At 33.6% G+C, this 25,825-nt stretch overlaps 3 protein-coding genes across 4 annotated transcripts in view; 1 reads left to right on the top strand and 2 right to left on the bottom strand.

The window, feature by feature from the left end:
* LOC149896065 (uncharacterized) overlaps positions 1–1,214 on the top strand; it is a 43,150-nt gene extending 41,936 nt beyond the window's left edge. For both annotated transcript variants that reach the window (XM_090118154.1, XM_090118153.1), the window contains exons 22-23: positions 563–696; positions 1,125–1,214. In XM_090118154.1, coding sequence (XP_089974280.1) covers positions 563–692 — 130 coding nt within the window. In that variant the 3' untranslated portion in view covers positions 693–696; positions 1,125–1,214. The remainder of the gene's footprint in view (positions 1–562; positions 697–1,124) is intronic.
* Positions 1,215–1,947: 733 nt separating this feature from the next.
* Positions 1,948–4,727, bottom strand: LOC149896064 (cytoplasmic dynein 2 intermediate chain 2-like). Its single transcript, XM_090118316.1, has 4 exons — positions 3,933–4,727; positions 3,274–3,672; positions 2,606–2,793; positions 1,948–2,143 (listed from the first exon to the last, which is right to left on the bottom strand). Exons 1-4 carry the CDS (start codon positions 4,725–4,727, stop codon positions 2,044–2,046), a joined length of 1,482 nt encoding a protein of 493 aa, XP_089974442.1. The 3' UTR covers positions 1,948–2,043.
* A 4,219-nt stretch (positions 4,728–8,946) lies between these two features.
* On the bottom strand, positions 8,947–25,354 carry LOC149896063 (galectin-5-like). Its single transcript, XM_090117895.1, has 8 exons — positions 25,149–25,354; positions 20,711–20,799; positions 19,948–20,155; positions 19,315–19,458; positions 18,053–18,125; positions 10,647–10,678; positions 10,038–10,184; positions 8,947–9,171 (listed from the first exon to the last, which is right to left on the bottom strand). Exons 1-8 carry the CDS (start codon positions 25,173–25,175, stop codon positions 9,115–9,117), a joined length of 777 nt encoding a protein of 258 aa, XP_089974021.1. The 5' UTR covers positions 25,176–25,354; the 3' UTR covers positions 8,947–9,114.
* Between the last annotated feature and the right edge of the window lie 471 nt (positions 25,355–25,825).

The following is a 25,825-nucleotide window of genomic DNA, read 5'->3' as shown; positions in this document are numbered from 1 at the left end:
TAGCTTTCCGCCAGCGGCTTCGCCCGCATTTTGAAAGAAATGAAATGAAATGAAAAAAACGTTTATTCATACACACATTATAAATAGTTACACAATAAAAAGACAAGCACGAAAAGAAAAACCCGCATAGTTCCCGTTCCCGTAGAATTTCCGGGATGAAACCTATCCTATGTGTTTATCCAAGTTAACCTCTATCTAGTGTGCTAAATTTCATTGTAATCGGTTCAGTAGTATTTGCGTGAAAGAGTAACAACATACACATAGATCCTCACAAACTTTCGCATTTATAATATTATTAGTAGGATGTTTTTTCTACACGAAATTTACGATCAAAAACATGGTGATTTTTTTTTTCTAATAACACATTCAATGAACATCTATATCATGTATTGATCAATGCACATGTCTAACCACAAACACTTGTAAAATATTACAGAAATAAAAACATTCGGATTTGATATTTTATTCTTATTTCCTACAGTTTCGCGGCATGTTTTTTTCTATATCAAAAATTTTCAATAAACTTGTTGTATTTATTGTTTTATTCTCATTTCCCATACAGATACACAGCGCTAGAGCACGTACCTGAAGAGAGGGAACAGATAATAATGTCATATCTCGAAGAATTGGACAAGAAGGGCCCCCCACCGCCCCCCACAGCCACTGAGCCCTCGAGACGGGCTAAACCTTGACGCGGTAATAAAATAATAGCCCTTTTTATTTTAAACATATTAATTTTAACTTCTATTCAAACTCAAACATTTGTTTTTTCAACTAGCTTCCGCCCGCGGCTTCGCCCGCGTGGTGTTTTGATAAAAGGTAGCCTATGTTCTTTCTCAGGGTCTAAAGATTGTCTGTGCCAAATTTCACCAAAATCGGTTGAGAGGTTTAAGCGGGAAAGCGTAAGAAACAGACAGACAGAGTTTCTTTCGCATTTATAATATTAGTAGGGGTTAGATTTCTTCGAGAAGCACTTTTAAAACGTCTAAGATATTTAACATTTACCACTGTTTCGGTACATAAAGAAAATAACACGCACTAAAAATAAAACGATTTTTAATACTAATTGGTTTAAAATGAACTATTTAGTTTGAAGCTAATATTGTTTTTTTCATTATTTTCAGTCGCCATTTGACGGAGATGTCGTGGAGAGAAATTTTGCTGTGAATAGATGTCGCTAGTGATAATTTTATTAAATAAATGACGTGAATTTATGTTTGTGTTTTATTTTTTTACTTTTAAAATCTAGACGATGTGTTGAAAATTGGTGATGTTAGAATTTAAATCGAATGTCTTGTCCATTAACATAAGTTTTTACATGTACATATTATGCATTTTAAACAAAAAAAATGTTTTCTTCTTTTTCTATTTTGCAAAAAAAATCCTGGCCATTAAAGTAAAGAGGTGGTAAAAAATAGTGTGGTAAATAAGATCGAATTTCTTAGTTGATGTTAGAAAACACTGGATTTGTTATTTTTACCAACTACAGTTGATAATTTTTTGGATCTAACTAATAATAAGATTTCTCGAATATAATCCATGTAATAAATATAAATTGCTAAACTTAATTTTTCTTTATCATATTCTTTGAATTACGAGGATCGTTCTTATAGAGAGAAAACTTAAATGTACGACGGACGAGGGAGACCGCTAGTATATTAAAATGAGTCTGAAATATGAGCAGCTCGCACAGTATGAAAAATAAAAACACAATATTACGAAAATAAACTTTATTAAGTCGAACAACAAGTAGCATATTCTATGGACATCTGATAGAATTCGTAATAATATTAGTACTAACTAGATAAAAATATTGGTATTTATTTATATTTACTTATAATTTGTAAAAAAATATAGCGAAATTTCTTCTAGAGCACGAATTTCACTGTGACACTACAATAATTTTGAATATAAATTTTAACGCATAGAAAAAAAGTTCTATTCCCTTATTCCAAGCTTCTTTATTAATCTTTAGATACTTTTACATAGTCACGAGTTCCATCAGAGACAATACAAACTATTCATTAAACACTAATTTAAAAGCTAAAAGTCGAAATCTTCTGCAGACATCCTAATACGCCTAGTTGGTAGTTCCCATACTCGTACTCTGCCTTCGGTGTCGCCAGCTGCGATTCGGCACAACCTGAGGAAATATTTCAATTGTAGTTAGTAAGAAAAATCAAAAAAATCAAAAACATCTCCAATGATTACAAACAGCAGAAAAGAGACAAAATAGTATATAGTTTAGAATATTCTAAATCTCACCCCACACATATTTCTCTTACAATCACACAATATGAAATTTTTTCGCGTACGCGTCTTTCGCCATGCTGGGGCGACGCCTTGACCTCTCGGCCACAGGCCTCAACAATCAACTCTATCTCTTTTATCTCTATCTCTTTTGCATTTACATCAAACAAACAGAGCAAGAGCATTCTTTCATGATCTTTTAGTGAAAACGAAAACATCTTTTCGAATGTACTAAGAACAACGAAAGAATGCTCTACGCCTGTTTACACTAAAATAATTTGACGTGGTGGGGTAAGAATGAGCATTAGTTTGATGTAAATGCAATTACACGTCTTCAAATAAAATATCAACGAACCCAGCCTGATTAACAGCGATGCAAGTGACACACGCTTCTCCATTGAAGCCCTCGACTTGCACAGCTTTACCGGCAGACACGTTGTATAGTTTGAGCAGATCTCTCTCGTTTTGCGCTAGCCCGAGCAATACGCAAGGCACGGTGGGTAGCCAACTCATGCAAGATATGGGAAAGTCTAGGCAGAGAACCTGAAAATATCAATTATTAAGTGATGAAATCAAATAAAAAATGATTGTGCACAAAGACAAATACAAATAATTGATATATTGGTATCACAGACTAATAATAATATACTACGTATACAAATAATGCCAATCATGATTGGCATTATTCTATAAGTAGTATAATATTATTATTAGTCTGTGGCATTATGTTTGTCTGCCTGTTGTAAAGTCTACACTATATGAGAAAATTTCGAGTAATCGAACCTAGGTTTAAAATTGAAAGTAAATTATTTGAAATAGTGGATTTTTTTTAAATAATCACAGCGTTTTTTTCGCATTGAGCGAGAAGAAAAGAAAATCTCCTAAATTTGAATCATTCAAACATTTATAAATTCCGATAGATGGCGCTGTTTAAAAATTTTGGCATATTATGACAACTGCTAATATTCGTAGACCACGCGAACGAAACCGCGCGCGGAAAGCTAGTAAATAAATCAAACCAACCTTCAAAGCGCTGCTCTGTTTAACGTCATAGACACGCAGCTCCGAATCCATAGACACGGACACGAATATATTCGGCTTTTGCACGCTAAACGCTATATCAAGCACACAAGTATTGTGACCATCTAACACATCAAAAACGGGATCAACATTGTCATTCTGAGCTTTAATCTTGCATAGATATAACGCCCCACTTCTTGAACCAACTATGAATATATCCTCTGGTAGCTTATCAGAGCTCGGGCGCAGTGGAGACGGCTTTATGAAGTCGAAGCATGTAATGTCTGGTGTAACTTTACGAGACGCGTTGATGTTATAACATATGATGTTCTCGAACACTTTAAGGTTCGCATTCACTTGCCACGCGTTGAGAGTGCCATCGCTGCCCGATGAGAACAGCACCTTATAAGAAATTTTGCATTAGTAAATTATTTAATAGACGATGGATTTGGTAATGCTTACTAATTTTCTCATCTGTTTACTTCCTCAATAAAACGGCAATCTACAATTACAATTTGTCGCCATAGCTTAAAAAACTGCGCCTTGATGAATTAAGAGTATCTTACTCGCAGTAATTAATTTTAGCCGTTGACCTATGTTCGATTTTCTTTACCTGAACCACTCATTATTTATTATTTATTTATTTATTGATAAAGTTTTACCTGGTCAGCAGCGCCTCGTCGCTTGCCCTTACTATGGATCTGCATCACCAAGTATATGTTAGCCAATGGAGCATCAGCCCACAGCAAGGCGGACACACGTCGCGAACCGTGACATCCAGAAGGAGAGGCCAATTGTGTGCCTTCTTCCAAACTGCCATTCATCAAATTACATAACACTACTTCCCCAGATGTGGTTCCATACGCCAATAGTGCAGCCACAGAAGAGTGGTACTTCAACACAGTGACGCAGTTCTTCTCAGAAATATCCAAGGCATGGACGAACTTGTCACCGCCTGCGCGTTTCAAAGTGTACACCTTGATCAGGCCTGAATTCTGGCACCAGGCCTCATGATGCAATTGTCCGATGGACACGGCTAACGAATTCCCCGCGCTGCTCCACGTTAAGCTGAGAATGGAAGACTGGTGGTCTCCAGAACCTATGCCGTCCTGGATTTTCAGCTCTTGGAACAGCTTCGCGTTCAGAACCTCCTCCTCATCGGAATCTGAGGAATTGTACACATTTTCTTTGTCGTTTTGGTCCAGTTGGTCCATCATAGCAGGGACGACCTTACGCAGGAACTCATTCAGACCGGGTGGCGGGTATTCCTTGAGAACGTCGTCTGTAAAATCGTCTAGTGACGCGGAACAGCCAATGTCGTTTGAAGAATTCGTCTGGCAACCGACGCCAGACTCGCTGAAGTTAGTCTGTGTACTGTTGCTCATTTCAGAGCGCTTTTTCGTAGCTACACTATCGAATCCTACCACTTCGCTGTCGTAGCCGCTGAGACCGGACATTTCTGCAAATATTTTTGTACGGCCGACGCTATTTTGTTTGCGACTTTTTGTTGACGCGTTGCTATGGTGACGCGAGTGTTGCAAACGTAAATTGAAATCACCCCTTATTAACTCTATAATAATTTAAATAATTCCCTGTTTATTTTTTATACCATTAGGTATAATCTGAAAATACAATTATAAGGGGTCTGGAGAGTTTTATTTTATTTATTGTGATTAAATAGTGCTAAGTAAAAATCTTAGTTTAAAAAGTTTGTACAGGTAAAAGGCTTATTAGACCACCCAATTTTTAGGGACCCTAACCCTAACTAAGAGTGGTGTAATAAGACTTAGGGAGTTAGTGTCCCGATTTAGGGCGATCGGGTCTGCCCGATCTGCCTAGCTCCCTAAGCGCCCTGCAGATTGGGTAATGTAATAACGTTTAGGGCGGTTAGGGAGCTCAGTTGCCGCGCGACTAGTGCGTGGAGTGGCTGCTTTTGTATATGTAAGGTGTCACCAAACTTCCCTACTACAGGTTTATATAACTTAAAAGGGAAGTTCCAAATGTTTGTGATCACACCGCCATGTTAACAAATAAATAAATTGTTTAAATCAATTGTTTATTTAATTGTTTTAAAACTCAACAAGTGTTCAAATTGTTCTGCACCTACTCTAATTAATTCATTAAAACTCCCGGTTCAAGCACGCTTAGTATTTGCATATTTAAAAGCTTTTCACGTAACCGCAGATACTCTTTCACCCAGATCTTTCTCTTCTTTTTTTAATATTTGTTATTGCGTCAACGGTTGCCACTGCTACAGCAACTTTTTGAAGTTTCGATACTGACGGCGGCATAATGTAAAATGCAACAATACGTTTATCTCTCTAGACATTCGCGTATAAACTGAGTTAGGGCCCAATTCGCAGAGAAGTGTAATAAGCGCCACACTAACTAGGGAACACGCCCACCCTAGATGCAGGGCCCTTCATATCGGGTAGTGTAATAAGCCTTTTATTCTAGTTACGATTCTTCGATTATATATTATGTTTTGACTATTATTTTATAAACAAAAACATACAATTTAATATAATATAGCTGAATAGTTTGTTTACCCCACGTTTGCCCTAATCTCAGGAAGAACTGTTGGGAATTGAAAATTATTTTTGTTTATTGACTCGCTTTGACTTTTTGTTTGTATATTGTGTTAAATTATCGAGGAATTCTATACTATCTTCTTCTTATATATAAAAATGAATCGCAAAATGTGTTGGTAAGCGCATAACTCGAGAACGGCTGAACCGATTTCGATAATTCTTTTTTTATTATAAGTATTCCTTGAAGTACGAGGGTGGTTCTTATGTAGAGAAAACGTAAATATTATGTACCACGGGCGAAGCCGGGGCGGACGGCTAGTATACTATATAGGAGCACATTATTAATTTAAAATCAATCAAATCAATCAAGAATCTGAAGAAATATGAATAACGTTACCATGCCGGGGACGTTTAGATTTTGAACTGGAATATAGAAATTGAAATAAAACAATAGAAAAATCCAACATTTCATATATTTCTTAAACATAATAAAAATTGTAAACAAACTAATATATGAACATTAATCGCGTTTTACAAACTTTGTGATATTAATAAATTAAATAGGTGTCTTATTTTAATATGGCATATAATATTAGTATTTTCTATATAATATAGTGTTAGGCATTGCATATTCTATAGAATTAGGGCTGATTTTTCAATCGTTGGTTAAAACTTATTCGTTGAATAACGTATTAAACTACCATTTCAAAAATGTATTCTTCTTGCCCGTATTTGACAGTTTACAGGTGACATTTTAATATTATCGCGTAATACTTTATTGGACGGGTAAGTTTTAACCAAGGATTGAAAAATCGGGACTTAATTTTAAGATTTAATAGATATTTTTAAATGTGCGAATCTTTATTATATACTTAGCAAAAAATTCTTATTCTTATTTTTAGCACAGCAGTTAATTTTCAAAATAAAAATAATAATAAATGTTAAAAGTAAATATGTATGTAAAACTTTTAAAGAGAAAAAAAAATCAACTGCTTAAGGCATATTTTTACTTTTTAATACAAATACTTTTTTATAATTTTTATTATAATACAATATCTATACAATAGTTGCCAACAATTAATTCCAATATATAATTTTAGTTTTCTTTATAAATAATCTAAGGCATAATTTAGAATCGTTTTTTTAATCTATGAACATACTTTTTTTACATCTCAAGTTTGACTTAAAAAAAAATTATTCAATTTCGAACAATATGAATCGAGCAAAATACATATATACATTTTACAATGTACGATACGATACGATATATTGTAACATATATTTATAAAAAGTCTAATTATATAAAATCCACCCTTTAATAAGTAATAGTTTTCAGGATAATGTGTTATAATAATTTTCATAGCAGGAAAATGCGAATGTAGTGAAATACTAGGCGTTTTAGGTTAAGCAAATAAGGATGATATTTATGCCTTTATATTAATTTTTAGCAAAAAAGCAAATATTTGAGATATATTTTAAAAACACCAAAAAATCTGATAATATACCACCATTATACCACCATAAATATATTAATATCTAGGGCTAAATAAATACAATAATGTATTTTATATCATAAAACATTTTCGTTTGTGTTCTTACTACAAGTGAACAAACACACATTTCTACATTTGCATACTGTTTCTATTAATAGTTGTACTTTTATCATACTTTAATAGAATATATTATATTGATAAATTAACATAATTGTATTTCATTTTTATTTAACCCTTTTATAGAATGGAAAAGAAAATAACAATTCTCATACAGCTTTATATGTATAAATGGGGCGGCCTTATCACTTCAGAGTGATCTCTACCAGGCGACCTTAGGCAAAGGATAAGTGTTAGCTGTATAAGGGAGGCATTAAAATCTTATTTGTATAATTAAATAAAATATTTTATAAACATACTTATTACTTAATAATTAATATATATGTATAATGTTTAGTATCTTATAAAGATTAAATAAATATTTAAGCACTTTATAGCCTTTTCTCTTACATTTCCCTTAAATACCGATTAAATACAGAATCACACAAGTGCTAAGTTGCTCCAATTAGTAAAATATGCAATTTTCTTAATCAATTTATATTATTTTACACTGAGGCAATGCAAGATAAGATTTATTGTCATTTTAATAGTTTGCTGTATTTCGCCAAAAAGGTTGTGTTATATTTACAATTATTTGAAACATTATTTTTATCGTATGGTGTAAATGTCTTTTTATTTAAACATTAAATCATGTTATCTGCTTTATTAGGAAAGTGACAATGCTATATTAGAAATTTTATTCGTAAAAAGAATCATTAAAATTGCAGAGCGATTCTGGCAATTATTCTTTGTCATCGCGGTTGTATTTAGCCTCTTGAAATATGTCAAAAAAAGAAAATAAGATAAGATATTATGTCATATATCTCATATTATTCATAGCCTCAGGGCGCTTGTGCACTACAAGGAATTTTACTGTCCGGCATTCCGATTTTTTACGGTCCGGTGTGGCATGAAAAAACCGATGAATTGCTTGTGCACCTGTCCGTCTTTACTCGGATCAGTGCGGTACAGTTCAAGGAAGTATGGCGGTATAATGCTATCATAAATGATTGTTTTCGCATTTTAGGTACAAGAAACGAGTAAAAATATAGAAGGTGAAATATTATATTACTTCGTTATAATAAAAAGTAAAGTTCCGTAAGAGATTTAAAATGCGTGTTTCACTTATTTATTTTAATCGGTGACGAGGAGCTAAATCTATTCCCACTTGAACTTTAACTTACCAACACTTACTTAGATAATAATTATAGGTCAATGCTTGGTCAATGTATATAAAATAACAATACCGACTTCTCAAATCTCATTGCCAGCTAAAAGAAAGTAAAACAAGAGCTTGCTTTCAATTGGCATATGCAATAAAAAGAGTAAAATCCAAGCAAGTGGGAACTCGAAAACAATTATTCCTACAGCGACTCGTAAACTCAAAAAACCATCCGGAATAGGGAAAAGTAAAATGTCGGACAGTAAAATTACGTATAGTGCACAAGCTAGTATTTAGATTAATTGCGTGCCATACCGGACCGTAAAAAATCGGAATGCCGGACCGTAAAATTCCTTGTAGTGGACAAACGCCCTCAGTATATTTATTTTATGTATATATATATATATAAGTTATATCGACTAAGGACCGTTATTTGTCAGCCAATCACATTCGTTGGCGCGAAAATACTTCACTGCTATTGGCTGATTGAAAATTAGCATCACAATTTCGATTAGCTATTGGTTAATTATATCGATATAACTTATTTGGTGGGTAAATTAAATTAATCCATCCAATCGTCCCCGCCGAAATCTTCAGAGAATGACGATATTTGAGGTGCCTGGAAAAAAATGATATTTTTTTAATTTTTTTTACACTAAAACATTTAGGGAAGAGAAATGTTTGTAATTTCAGAAAATGTGTTCTCTATGTGATTACATAGAGAACACATTTTTTGAAATTGAATTGAAAGTGACCGCCTCCTCGGTACAGTGGTTGACGCGTGAGCGTAACACCGAGGGGTCCTGGGTTCGATTCCCGGTGGAGACGAAGAAAAAAAAATGTCTCGGTCTGGTAGGACACAGAAGGCTGATCACCTACTTGTCCCTAAAGAAAATCGATCAATGAAACAGATGTATAATGCATCTGCCCCTTACCCCACTAGGGGACATGGGACTTCACACTATGTGATTACATACTAAACGCAGTTTCACCTGCGCGCGTGAATGAGTTTTTCCTGTTAATCCTAATGTTCCTGTGGGAATATCGGTATAAAAATAGCCTAAGGTACTCCTTAAACCAACAGCTATCATTGAAAGTCTAGTCTAAGTCGGTTCAGGTGTTCCTGAGATTAGCCGAGCAAAAAGACAGATAGACAATAATTGAAAAAATATATTGTTTTTGTATAATAAATACCGTGTATAATGTATATATTCATATCCATTTAGTAATGAGTGTTTAATGTAATATTACAGACACTCCATTTTTATTATTGTTATATCAATATATAACACTTGTATGAATTGCAAACATAAAAAGTGCAGTGCAGGAATACATTTTAAATAATGGTTGCTGCATTGCTGACGGGAGTCCTTTTTGCCATCATTGCTATCTTTTTCTTCTGTTTTGTGTGTTATATTATTAAGATTTATATTTTTTTACGTGGTGGCAAATAAAACTATTTCTATTTCTAGAAATGGCACTCACCTCCTCAGAAGGGCTATCACTGCTGAATCCTCCGCCAAGCGCGTAACCCGCGAGACCCCCCGCAGCGAGGGCTCCAACCCCTAACCCCACAGCGGCCCCTGTGCCCAACCCCCTGCGCTGCTGCGGCGCGTATGATTGGTCGTAACCCTGTATACATAGATAATTAAATAATTCTAATCTAGATATAACATAATGTAACCCCTGAGACCCCCTCGGGCTCGAACCCCCAAGCCTACAGCGGCTCCTGAGCCCAACCCCCTGCGCTGTTGCGTAATGCTATGAATACACTATAGGTAAATAAATTCACTACTTGACCGAATCTTAAATATTATTTGTAAATTTTCGGGAAATATTTATTTTATTATTTTGAATATTACAAAAAATATGCAAAGGTATCGCTGTTTTTTTGAGCTGTATTGCAACCAATTTTGACGAATTATGATAATAATCGAATGAATTGATGAACTTTGATGACCACATGCCAAACGCTGCTCAAGTACGTTTGGTAGATGTCGTTTAACGTCAAACTTTTTTGTTATTTAAAATGCCGGTTTCCTTACACTATGAATATTTAACTTAAATTAAAATGGATAAAAAAGGAATACTTACAGCACCAGCTGGCACCCCACTGACCTGGTAGCCTGGAGTAATAAAACCACAGATTAAAAACTACCCGTATAAATACTCCTAAAACTAGAACTGTCTCAAAATACGGTTGAAAATCTCGAGCTGTGGTCAAAAAATTACACGCTAAAGACCCTTTTAGTTGTAGAGAAAGGTAAATTCACACGGAAGTTATAATAATGTTACTATGTACTATAGCTTATTGTTATTTACTATGACTGAGTTACTACTATCATAGTATAAAGAGAGAAGTAGGCCAACTCCCGGCGTTTGGGAGCGCACGGTACCTAAACTTGCAAGGCGCAGGGTTGTCGCTTGTCACATTGATATTTTAAATACTTGTATTGCAGTGACGCAGCCCTCACGAGAACGATCCATGAGAAGTAACCACAGTAACCGAGCGGAGATCGAAGTTAACATACTTCTCTATTTATACTATGCTACTACTTAAGAGTTTTTATTTAATTTTCGAGTGGCTTTTGGCGCTATATTCAACCACATTTTATTTGAATTTTTCATAGAGGTATATTTCTTATGTTTCTTTTCACAAAATATGAAGTGATCGTAACAAAATAAATGACAATTTTGGATTAATCAGGAGCCATAAGGAAATAAAGTATTCTAAATCTTGCAAGTAGGTAAAATTCGTAGAATTTTGTCGTCTTTTTTTATGTAATAACTAAGTAAATAAAGACAATAATTATAGTGAGGCAGAATTTCAACCAAGTTAAAGCGTAGGATATTTTTATATTTATAGTTACATTACTCTTATTACTTCTACTCATTTATTATAGAATATTTTTTTGTAAAATAAAACAACATTGTTCTCATAATTTTTTTATTTAACCATAAAAATATATAAGTTCACAATCAAAGCACAACAACACGTAACGTGTGACCTAAGCAGAAATAACAAATCTAGACAATATTTATATAAAAATCATATAAGCCCTTTAAATTTACTTCTAAATATAAGAAAAATATTGCTGTCTCGCTCTCTCTTATGCAAAACTGTATACTGTGATTGTCCGTCTCTTTCTTATTTATGTCGAATCAATGTTTTTTTTGTGTATAGTATGTATTTAATATCGACCAATAGGAACACTGCTAAAAACGAAACTACCAATAGGAATGAAGTATGTCAAGTATGTTTTGGCGCGCAAAAAAAGTACAAATGACAGATAAATAAAATTATTTTAAAATTTTCTGCAATAAGATCTATACATAGGGCAAATTTTTTAAATAGTTAACAAAAATATATGAACTACAGTGATGTTTAGGAATAATACAAAGAAAAAAGATATTTTTTGTGTAACATATTATACGATATATTATTCACAATTAAAAATAGAATAAATATATATTTATAATTAAGTTTTTTTATTGTTACAAATGCAAAATCGTGGACTTCAATTAAGTATTTATAATAGTGCTGCCAATGAATAAATTGGAAAATTAAATCTTAAAACAAATTTTTTGGTCAAATTTTATATTATTAAAATAATTTTCACAGATCGTCACCCGAATAGCAATTTCAAAAAGCCTTCTTGGTAATTATTAAAAAAAAAATCAAAAATTATACAAAAAGAAATTGCATCGAAAAGTGCTCATAAATACGAAAAATATGCTTAAAATTAACTCTTTGATAACCACCAACATTACAAGGCACCTGAAAAAGAAAGAAAACACTAATTTATTTATTTTATAGACAGCGCCGATTTTTCAATCCTTGTTTAAAATTTATCCGTCCATTAAAGATTACACGAACATTTTCAAATGTCGCCTGTAAACTGTCAAATACGGACAATTAGAATATATTTTTGAAATGGTAGTCTAATACGTTATTCGATGAATAAGTTTTAACTAAGGATTGAAAAATCAAATCTTAAAAATATTTCTAAATATTGACATGTCGTCAATATTTAGAAATATTTCTACAAACTAAAGAAAACTAAGAACATGGGCTACTTTTAAGACTATTATAATCTACCTCTGTACCAAATTTCATATCGATACAGCTGTTTTTCGTGTAGACTAACAAACATACTTGCAAACTTTCGCTAATCTATCCTTCTGTCTGAATGTTAGTTACTCTTTTACATAACTAATTTTGATGAAATTTTAATAAAAAAACAAGTTAACAGGAACAACAATAATTTTGACTCTAACATACCAAGAGATAGTTCTCTCTTCAAACATGGTAACTTAAGTTTAGTCTGAAGTTGCCGGGAGCCGCTGCTTATTGCAAAAAATACGTTATTCCTACATATTTATTTGATAAACTTTACTTTTGCCTCTTAGATTTACATAAAGCACGATTTAATACATTATTTATGTAAAGTTTATTAAAGTTTTTACGTGAGCTGATTTCACTCGCGTCCACTTCAGAGCATATATTGCGATTCTATTAAAAAATAGGAAAATCAATCTCAAAAATCACCTTCATCCGTCTTATTACGTTTTATAATGTGTGTATGTTTAAGCGTTATGACTTAAGCCACAGATAAGGACAAGTTTAAACCTCTATCTTCACTAAAGTTAAACCATCACTTTATAGTGTGGTTTTAGGGTGCATTTCCACCAATAATGTGCGAGGATGTGTAGCGATGAATGTGTTACAAACACAAATACAAACAACCAATAGTATCACTTCATACGCTAAACGCTTCGATCTTCAAACTAAATGACGCGATATGATTGGTTATTTACAAACACATACACTACATAATATCCTCGTACATTATTGGTGGAAATGCACCCTAAAACCACACTATAAAGTGATGGTTTAACTTTAGTGAAGAGAGAGGTTTAAACTTGTCCTTATCTGTGGCTTAACGCTAAATATGTATCAATACTAATATTATAAAGAGGAAATGTTTGTATGTATGTATGTATGGTTTTCACGTATAAACTACTGGGCCGATTTTGATGAAATTTGGCACAGATAATCTTTAGACTCTGAGAAAGAACATAGGCTACCTTTTATTGCGAAATATGTACCACGGGCGAAGCCGGGGCGGACCGCTAGTTTGTAATAAGACGGATGAAGGACATTGACCTTCCTATTTATTAAATACAAACTATAAATATGTCTTTAGTGAAGAACAAAGTGAAAGCACCCTTAGACAAGGTCTATTTAAGTTTTTGTGATAAGACGGTAAGTGTCAACTTATTAAAGACTAGCTTTCCGCCCGCGGCTTCGCCCGCGTTTTCAAAGAAAAACCCGCATAGTTCCCGTTCCCGTGGGATTTTCGGAATAAATCCTATCCTATATGTTAATCCAAGTTACCCTCTATATGTGTGCTAAATTTCATTGTAATCGGTTCAGTAGTATTTGCGCGAAAGAGTAACAAACACACACACATCCTCACAAACTTTCGCATTTATAATATTAGAAGGATTATATTTAATTTTCAAAGCTAAATACCTGTATCAACCGCTACTCTATAGATGTCGCTAGTAGAAGCCTGCAAAAGAAAAAAAAACTAATAAAAAAGCGCTCATACATCAAAAAAACAAAAAAAAAAACCATGCAGACCACGTCACGAGAAGCGAAAAAAAAATATCGATAAACTTGTTAATAAGTTAGTACAGACACTACTATACCCCGCTACATAATAAAATAATATAATACGTAAATAAATATGTTACTAAAAAGACCATAATATAAAAAATTAAGCCACCACCGAACCGAAATAAATATGTCAAATTTTAAATTCATTGACAACTTACCTTTCACTTATAAGCACTCACGATTATTTCATACAAAAATAGTTTAATTTTTTATTAAATCATACAAAAATATTTTTTAAATAAATATACATTTCATATTTTTAACACGATGGCCTTATAAAAAAAAATTGATATTTTTTTAAATCTATTTTGTTCTAACGAAAATGCTAAACTTAACATGTACTACCAAAATTTGAAATTCATAGATTAAAATTTACTATACATATTCGCTGAATTTCTAAATCCACCAAATACAGCTGGAAATATAAAACTTAAAAAATGTGACTACCCATTAAAAGCACCGTAACCAAATCGATTCATCCGTTTCGAAGTTACGACGACACACGTTAAATTTGATATTAAAAAATATGTAAAATTTTGAGTTCGTAAAAAGTAAGTCAAAAGTATTTAAAAATGGTCCAGCCTTATATTTGATTTTAGCGCCATCTATTATCCACAAGATTATTTAATTAATAATAAAGAAATAATCCATTTAGGGCCGATTTTTCAATGCTTGGATAAAACATATTCGTCGAATAATGTATAAAACTACCATTTTAAAAACGTATTCTAATTGCCCGTATTTGACAGTTTACGTGACATTTTAATATTATCGTGTAATACTTTATTGGACGAATAAGTTTTATCCAAGCATTGAAAAATCGGCCCTTAAAATAATTAATTTGTTCATTATTGTTCTTTTAAACATTTGAAACGCGTTAATAACATGAGGGAGTTATAAATACAGGTTGTTAATTTTTAGGTAATTGCATAAATATATTTTTTGTATGGCTATTTGTGATATTTATTATTTTTAAATTCTATAGCACATATCCATGTCATATAGACATTAAAAACTGCTGGACCGATTTTAAGGATCCTTGTTAGATCGAACCCGTCAAAATATACACAACATGCAATTTTATTATTACAAACAATGCTAGACAGTATGTATAAAAAAAAATTTAAAATATTATATTTGATGAATAATATAAGAAAATTATAATATTTACAGTAACAACAACATATTAAATTTATTTGAAATTCTGCCTCGCTTTAAAGTTATAAAACTAAAATTGGGAATTAAATCTTATATATAAAAATGAATCGCAAAATGTGTTGGTAAGCGCATAACTCGAGAACGGCTGAACCGATTTCGATAATTCTTTTTTTATTATATTCCTTGAAGAACGAGGATGGTTCTTATATAGAGAAAACGTAAATATGTACCACGGGCGAAGCCGGGGCGGACCGCTAGTTCGAAATAAAAATAATCTATTCTCTACACTACTAAAATAAAGCTTAAAAATTTATTTGTTTGAATGCGCTATTATCAGGAACTACGTGAACTAATTAAAACATATTTTTGTATTGAATAGTCCTATACCTATATCATCACGCTAAAAACAACAGGAGTGGAGCACTGCGGGTAAGAGCTAGCGCGCACGAGCAACTTTGTCTCCGCAACTATTTTGTCTCTCCCATCAATTTGTATGGGGAGTTGCGTCGCTACGTGCGCGCACTTTCATACTAGCCCATAGGTGGGAGAGACAAAATAGTTGCGGAGACAAAATAGTTGCGGAGACAAAGTTGCTCGTGCGCGCAATGTCTAAAACCGCGGGGCACAGCCAGTATGAATATAATAATATGTATTTCCCTGTTTATTTCTAATTTACTATAGAATATAAAGAAATTGTTAAAACCTTAACTTAAGGGTTAGTATTAGTAAAAAATGTTAGTCAGCTACTCCCATGCTAAATACTGTTTCTCAATTTTACTCACACTACTTATAATTTATATAAGTACTAATTTTACATTAGATTGTTACCAACTAAACGTATATTTTTATATGAGTTATTTACTTATTTCTATTCAAAAAAGTCAATTTCAATATTTTATTTAATTCTTAAAAGATATATTTTGAATAACTAAAGATTTGATCTGACAATAAAAAAAGAGTGTGCGCCGAGCACACCTGTCAGAAGTGAAACTTCTTCAGCAAGATTGAAAAATACCAAAATCGTCGCCTTACTCCACGACGTGACGGTATTGCCATGACGCGACCTTGAAATTATACTCTCGACGCGCCTAAAGAAGTTTCATTTTTCATTCAATATAAAAAAAAGTTAATTTTATTTTAAATAAATTAAATATAGTTCTTTATACATTTAGTTGGTGACAAAAATAAAAGCATGCATACCAATATACAAAATAACGTCTATTTTACATATTTACAAATCCACAATTTAAACTATTTAGCTTATGGCTAATTTAATTTTGCCAAAGCCGAGTACACATTATGTCGTGACGATAAAAAATGTATGATTTTTTTTTACTAAAACATTAATTTTCAGCCAATTTAAATAAAGAGGAATTCTAAATACGTAATTTTTAGGGTTCCGTATCTAAAAGGGTAAAACGGTTCATATTTTATTATTAAAAGACTACCTTGAAATCTTCAGGAGCAATGTACATATTTCTGTTATAATAAAAAACCGAAGATAAGCAACTCTCTTGCGGTCATAAAATGGATGGGTGACCAATTTTTTTTTGCCGTTCCACTTTAGCTTATACGGAACCCTTAGTGTCGCGTGCCGATTTGGACAAGTTGACTGAAACTTCTTTACGCGCGTTGAGAGTAAAATTTCAAGGTCGCGTCATGGCAAAACCGTCACGTCATGGAGTAAGGCGATAATTTTGGTATCTTTGAAACTTGCCAAAGAAGTTTCAATTCTTACACGTGTGCTCGGCACATACACTGTTCTTTTTAATTTAATTTCAAAATTATTGGCTATTTTTTTTTAAATATCGTCACGACATAATGTATACGGTATCTAATATCTATGTTATAATATACCTTTAAATATTGAAGTGAAAACTTTCAACCATTTATGAATGTCGTCTATATGTCCATGCATGCATGTCATGCAAGCATGTCATGCGAGTGTACAATGTACATGCATGATATAAAATCGAATTAGAATTAAAACTAATGATTTAAATTATATGTAATATGATGCATGTCATGTTACGAACATATTTTACTTACTACAATCTTATCTTAATACTAGCGGTCCACCCCGGCTTCGCCCGTGGTACATAATATTTACGTTTTCTCTACATAAGAACCATCCTCGTACTTCAAGGAATATAATAAAAAAAGAATTATCGAAATCGGTTCAGCCGTTCTCGAGTTATGCGCTTACCAACACATTTTGCGATTCATTTTTATATATAAGAAGATTGTAAAGTCTAATCCACACGTCTGCCGAACAACGTGACAAACAACGAACACAGGACAGCACTATACGAAGAAAAGAGATGTACTTATTTCCTTCTCGCTTCTCTGTATAGCGCCGTCCCTTATGTTCGTTGTTTGTCACGTTGTTCGACAAACGTGTGGATTAGACTTAATATTTTTTACCGACTTCAAAAAAAGGAGGAGGTTATCAATTGGGCCGGTATATTTTGTTTTTAAATATATGTACAGACAATTCTTTTTTTCTTTTTTCATATCGTTTCATAACTTTCATATTTAAAGTAGTTACCTACCCGTATTTACAAAAAAATTTAAAAAAAATTTTTTTTAATATTAATGGGCAAAAATTTTCACAACAACATTTTTTAATACTATGTATATATTATTTTTGTTGACTTACCCTGCGGAGCCCCGTAGCCGGGGGCTCCATATGAAGGCGGAGCCCCGTAGGCCCCGTACGCTGGGGGTTCAGACTGAAAAATAAAAACAATATATTAAAACTATACCAGATCTTGATATATTTTTCGGATCCCTCTATAAATACATAAGATACAATTAATTAGATAATGTTATCCTATATATAATGTAATGTGTATTTATTGTTGTGTGTTCCATCTTCTTCTTATCTTCTTCTTATATATAAAAATGAATCGCAAAATGTGTTGGTAAGCGCATAACTCGAGAACGGCTGAACCGATTTGGAACCGACCTTGAAGTCCGAGGATGGTTTTTATGTAGAGAAAACGTAAATATGTTCCACGGGCGAAGCCGGGGCGGACCGCTAGTAAATAAATAAAAACTTATACTAATATTATAAAGCTGAAAATTTTGTTTGTATGAACGCTATATCTCGGGAACTACTGGATCGATTTCAAAGTCTTTCACCGATGGATTTGTACGACGTATGTGATCCTTGAGTATATTATAGGCTATATTGAATGGAATTTTTGAAGTGAAAACTTCTTTAGCGGCGTTGAGCACTTTTTCTGTAATGGGTATAAAATCTTAAACTCGCGTCAGGACACGTGACCTGATCGAAAAAGCGTAAGATGGATACCATTCCAAAATATCAAACATGCTTAACGTAAATAATCAAGTTTTCACTTCTGCCGGCACTCCCGGAGTGCAACCCGTCTTTTTTTTTCATGAAAAGCCGATGAAGTTCATCATCACATCACTGTATAACGTCGAGTGGGTGATAATTCTGATTCTAACGCTGACGGTTCTGATTCTAAGTGTGCTTTTCCACCAATAATGTGCGAGGATCATCATCATCAGCCCATATACATTCCCACTGCTGAGACACGAGCCTCCTATGAGGTACAGGCCATAATCCACCACGCTGGCCAAGTGCGGGTTGGCGGATGTCACATGTCGTCGAACTTTTGATTCTTCGACATGTCGGTTTCCTCACGATGTTTTCCTTCTCCGTTCGAGCAGTGGTGATGTTACAACATGCGCAGATAAATTGAAAAAATCAATTTATTTCCTGCGCGCTCGCCTGGTCTCGAACCCCGGACTTATCGATTCGAAGTCCGAGGTCTCACCACTGAGCCACCACTGCTCTCACCTCAATGTGCGAGGATGTGGATCGAGAAATGTGTTTGTAAGTAACCAATAGAATCGCTTCAAACTTCAAACTAAAATAAGCTCTGAACTCACCATATACATCTGCGTGGGCGGAGGCTGTGCACCTTCAAAACCGATGAAGTTCATCATCACATCACCGTCTATCGTCAGATGGTTGATACGTTGGAACGGCAAACGGTGCGGGAACTCGCAGAAGTGAACCCCGTTTAACGCGACCTGGGTTAAAATTTAAAAACATAATTAGTATGGTAAAAACTAGCTTAAACTCATGAAATTAGAAATAGAAATACCTTTTATTTGACACAATGTAAAAATAAATACATATTTTAACAATATAAAAAAATGATAGTGACAAAAAGGACTCCCCGTCAGCAAAGCAGCAACCAATAATTGCAAAGAAATTACAGTATTTTCACCGATGATTCGTGTACAAAGTTTGAATTAAATCTGTCGGTTTCAAGTCAAAATCGAGTCTAAACGAGTTGGTTACATACAAACATACAGGTGAAGTGTTTTGTATTTCTTGTTTGCTTTTTAATGGTATTCACCACCCTATGGTATACACGGCCCCTATATCTTACTGACCTTCAAAGCCTGCGGCTCATACAGCACAAGTGGCATTACGACATTACATGATCAATGGACGGCCCCAATATCTTAGTGGCATTTCGATATAATACGATCAATGGACGCCCCCTAACTCACCTTCAAAGCCTGCGGCTCACACAGTACAAGGGCCTCAAACGACTCGCCGCGGACCAGTGGCATGCCCCCATTCGTTTCTTCCATGCCCCAGTTCATGCTGGTCAGGTGGTTGCGCACTATGCACATTTCGACGAAACGGAAGTTAAGGTGTAGGGCGATGTCGTCGCGGGGGTCCGTGTTCGGCCCGCATTGGAGGTTGATCGCGAATCTGGACAAATTCATACATAAATATAGAGTAGGAGGAGCGTAGATTACTCTAAAGTTCGAACGATTAGGACATTTTTTTTTGTTCAACTCGATATTTTTTTTTTATATTTCACATCAAAAACGTGTAGCGAACTTTGTAAAGAACGGCGGGATTCGAATCCTGCATTATTTTGCCAAACCAGGACAAAAAATACTGCCTCGTGAACGAATTTTATTATACTCTTTAAAAAAAAATATCGTTTTGATATTGACTTACAGGAAAAAATATTTTTTTAATTAATATTGTATCAATTACAATAAATAAATACGTGTTTATTAAAATAATCTTTACGATCCGAACCTATTAGTTTTATTATAATTTATTTGCCTTATTTTCTTCTCTCGACCTTCTTGGGAAAGGCAATTTTTCCTATATTGCACATTTAATGTTTATTTTGCTAATTCACAATCTTGCAACAATTATAAATATATACTTTTATGCACAATTTTCTATTTGTACCCTTAAAAATCTACATAAGCACATATTAAGTACTAATCTTATAGCCTAGTATAATACCTTTGTGCGCCTGGTGGTATGTTACCCTGGAACCTGATCATCCTGCCGGGGTACATGCCCCCCGGGATCGGCTGCACGCATGGTACCACCTAGAAATTAAATGGAGACATTTAGACTAATGAAAACATAACTAGGAGGAAAACCGCTATAAGCATAAACAGTACGAAAATTATGACGACCTTACTGGAAATTTTAACAGCAAAATACTGTACGGACCAGCAAAAAGTGAAGATTTGCGAAATTTTCTACGGGGTAGATCCGTGGGTGAAACCGCGCGGATTAGCAAGTTGTACATATTTCAGGGTGTTTATCATGACGTCTTAAAGCAGCACTAATTCCACTATGGGAAAGTGATGGCGCTAGATGGCTCTGCCTTTTTTTCACATTGGAATTAATACAGCGTTAAGACGTCAAGAACTGGGGGGTAAGTGGTAACCCAGTGTTCCCACGTATCTCGATCTTACATATCGTTGTTGTCGACTTATATAGCTGTCTTTTTTGCACACTGGTATTAGTACTGCTTTAAGACGTCACGGTTACCCCCCAATGTTCCCACGTATCTCGATCTTATATCGTTGTTGTCGACCTATATAGCGCTGTCTTTTTTACACACTGAAATGAATACAGCTTTAGGACGCCACGGTAACCCTCCACATATTATATCGTTGTTTTTGTATTACAATATGGATTTGTAGAATGTAGGTTTTATCGCGATACGTGCAATGGAACAGACAGTACCGTTAGAGAAGGTCAAATTTCGATCACCAGGAATTTAATTACGTGACATGAATAATGATAAGTATAAAGTAAAGGTATTTCTGATGATAAAGCGTTTAGTGTTTTCATGATAGAATAGATAGAAGTGACGAACTAACGTGGCAGTTGTTACTGGCTCTGGCGTCACCAGAAAGTGGAGGTTTGATCTACTCCAAGAGAAGGATATATCTATAGTGACTAATCATCATTTAAACAGAAGTCCTTTTCTGCGTGTGTGTAATATGTACTTTACCAAAAACTGAAATGCATATTTTTGGTCACTGGTCACATTTAGAAATGCAGTCTAGTTTACATTTAGAAATTCGATTAGTTTACGTTTTTAAATTCTTCATTTATTTCCCATGAATTTTACAATTATTAAGAAGATAAGAATGATTAATTCTGCACGCATATTTTACGGATATATTTAAATTATATTTATATAGAATTTCCATTTTTTTGTTTCTGCAATGAGGTCTGTCCTTGTTACGTCCATGCGTCATCATGTCGTGAGCAGATCACGAATTTCTTTGAATTTATTGCACTAACAAATATTATCCAAATTCGTCCAGCCCTTCCTTAGGGCTCGCAGAGCACACATCTTAACATTACAAACTTTATAATTTTTAACAATAGCTGGACAACAGGAACACAAATAGAAAGTATTAGAGGACCTATACCGAAAATACCATGTTTTAATCCAGCTAAAAAAGGTCAATAATGACTTTAGATAATAACTGTTATTCAATACAATTGTATTATAATTTATACTAATGGTTCATAGGCAGTTTTGACGAAACTTCATCTAGCCAGACTAAATTAAGCGGTGCTCATTTGACCTCGACACAATCGCCCCAATTAATCTACACTAATACATATTATAAAGAGGAAACTTTGTTTGTTTGATTGTAATGAATACGCTCATAAACTACTGGACTGATTTTAAAAATTCTTTCACCATTCGAAAGCTACATTTATCCACGAGTAAAATAGGCTATATATCATCATGCTAAGACCAACAGGAGCGGAGTAATGCGGGTGAAACCGCGCGGCACAGCTAATACTAGATATGCGTCACGCGTCAATCGAGCATTCCCCATGAGATCGCATTCCACCGCTACCAGACAGGAAACCCCTAGTCCCTAGTGTAAACTTTAGGCCTCTTGCCTCTCACTAAAAATTGCGGATTCCAGCAACGAATACGTAATCCTTACGCAATTTATAAATGGACTAACAGATGGCTCTGTATAAAAAATGTGATATGTATGACATATGACTGAACACGCGAGCCATGTCGCAGTTTACTAATATTATAAACTAGCGACCCGCCCCGGCTTCGCACGGGTGCAATGCTGATACTAAATACACTACAGAAAAACTGTTAACGTTGTATATAAAAACATAGCGGCCCGGCCGGCCGGTACCGCCGCAAACGGTACGTCCCGCAATTTTTAAATCTGTAATATCTTCGAAAATATTTACTTAAATCATACGGTGTAAAGGGCCATATAGATCTATATTAAATGAACAATGTATTCAAGGTATTTAATTGGTTAAGGATTAATGCTGTATTGGTTAAAATCGCTTCGAAAATTAGCCATTATTTGTCGTAAAAAGTAAATGACAAAAAAAAGTTATTGTGGATTATCCATAAGAGATAGACATATTATGCCATCGCGGACTTTTCTGTAGACCTTTTCAATGTGTACAATACTTAGTACATTATTTTGATAAAACTCGTAGGGTTCAGCCTGCGTTTGCAATGTAAGCGGAAGAAATGTAATTATTTACGACATCACATTAGAAACCCCAAAAATAACAGTACTTCTCCACTATTTAATGGATGTTATTATACATATAAACCTTCCTCTTGAATCACTCTATCTATTAAAAAAAACCGCATCAAAATCCGTTGCGTAGTTTCAAAGATCTAAGCGTACAAAGGGACATAGGGACATAGGGAAATAGGGACAGAGAATGCGACTTTGTTTTATACTATGTAGTGATGCTAGTATGTATCTCTTTCTTACATGTTGCAACGGAGCTATTTTATGGTACGATAGCAGCGATAATACATCCCTTGGGAATTCTTTTTAACTACAAACTAAAAGCTAGTGTTACATAAACAAGCAAAACTCTTCGCTTTTGTTCGGTAGGTCAGTAGCCCGCATTATCTTAGAAAAATATACAGTGATGATAGATGATATATATGGTCATGGTTATTAAAAATTATTTAAGCTAATTTGTTGATGTTTATAAACATAAATTGATGACTACATTAATTGCTATCTCAAATTGACAAATAATGGTCAATGACCTAAGTGAATCAATTTAATAAAAGATTATAGAAATTATCTTTTGTCTGTCAATTAATAACTATTTAATTAAATTCTTTTAATTATTAGTGAACAGATACGTTCTAGAGAAGCGCGCTCCATCCTAGGCCACATCTCAGCTTACCATTAGGCGAGATTGTGGCCAAGCGCTCCCCTATTGTACAATAGTTATAGCCTTTAATTTGATGACTAATAAACTCTACTGATCTTTGCTTGGCACATAAATAAAACGCCGCCCCAAAACGGTTTTATCAATTTATATACATACTAATAATATATTTGTTGAATGGATATGTTTGTGATGCCCAAGTGATACAGGCATACAGAGTGTAATAGTTAAGTATACACGGGCAATTATTCCGTAACTATTACAGATATCAATTTAAAGTGATATTGAAATTACTTTACAGTTCACATAATGAGTAAAATGACAATAACTATAATACTTTTATAAAAAATAAAAAGGTGAAACATTTCGTACAACATTTCTACCACATAAATACATGAAAATTGTTTATTTTTAATTTAAATACTGTTATAAAGTACAGTTTAGCCTTTTTTTGCTTTAATTACACTGCAAATTTGAGGAAAGTTCATTTAGAAACTAAAAAGAGCTTGTCATTGTATTGCACAACGAGGATGTCATTTCGAACATCTGCTTTGAATGCAAAACTTTGCTCTTTGTACTTAAAAAGCAATAAAAATGCCCGCCGCCCCGTTACACATATTAAAGCTGTAACTTTGTGATTTATTATTTACTTTTATATTTTATAAAATAATGTGTGTAATGAAGTGTCAAATAAATAAATAAATAAATAAATAATAAAAATGTATGTAGGGATGTAATCTTGTAGTAAGTGAGAGATGAAAAATATAGGTTAGTCACAAACCAAGATTTATGATGATTTTGGTTAAATAAAAAACTTACATTTGTATAGACAAATGTAATTTTGTGATTAGATTGAATTAAATATGAATAACAAACCAAGATGTAATAATCGTGAAGTTAAGGAAATCAAAGTGATTTTTGTAAGAAAAACGGTCATGAAAAACTCGCATTTGTTGTAATTGTGATGTCTATTAGAAGGAGAATATAATTTAACCCGTGACGTGAAAACCATAAAAGGAAAGTGCTAAGTATAATTTTGATTGTATCAAGCAAATATTACCCAATCGCCTCATAAGAGTGATAAAAAACCCAAGATAACACTCGTATTTACATAGCAAATAAATTACTTGCACTGCCGGTATCAAGTTATATGTCCTTGAAAATGACAAAGCTGCGTTTATGAGCATTATTTTCTTAATACTATCACAGGAATTTAGAGAAATAGCGTTCTACTTACGGGATTGTAAATCGGCGGAACGGCCATATTTAATGTTATTTCTCCGTCAGATCTCCGAAGAAATCAACAAAATAACGACTGTACAACTGTATTAAGTATTTTCCTTACACGTTAGTTTTATATAATAGCGTTAATAAATTAAATATTCCAATTGAAACAGAAACTATTGTTGGCTATTGCAAAGATGCGTCATACGTCATATGACGGCGCCTAAAAAACATACGTCAAACAAAGGGTTGCTAGTTAAAAAAAATATAAAGAATATCTTCTCTTTTTAGTGTGCTTTTTAAGTGTCTTTTTACTGCTCTGTGGTTGCATGTTTCAATTTCTTTTCATATAGGTCTTCAATCACTGAGAAATTTTCATCATAAAGTATTTATATTATGGAGCTCTGTTGTTCACATAATTTTATTTTAAACAACTCACAATCATTTTCTAAATTCCAATATTTACGTTAATTGATAAAACAGTGATTTGTTCTTACTGTTCAGTTTAAAGTTGATTAACAGCCAATTAACAGCTATACAATACAATTTATTATGTCGTTTTTGTAATTTCTCTATATATTCCAATTTACAAAATTTGCGGGATTTTCTGTGGGAATTTCATACTTCTGTGATACTTCTAAATAAAAAGATTTTTTGTACTGGTAATAATAGTGCGGAAATATTATTTTA

This window comes from Colias eurytheme, chromosome 29, assembly GCF_061535395.1.
Source record: "Colias eurytheme isolate Ceu_HAF_F1 chromosome 29, ilColEury1 Martin Lab GWU primary, whole genome shotgun sequence".
Taxonomy (NCBI): domain Eukaryota; kingdom Metazoa; phylum Arthropoda; class Insecta; order Lepidoptera; family Pieridae; genus Colias; species Colias eurytheme.
The sequence above is the reverse complement of the archived record's forward strand: the minus strand, read 5'-3'. Positions and strand labels throughout refer to the sequence as shown.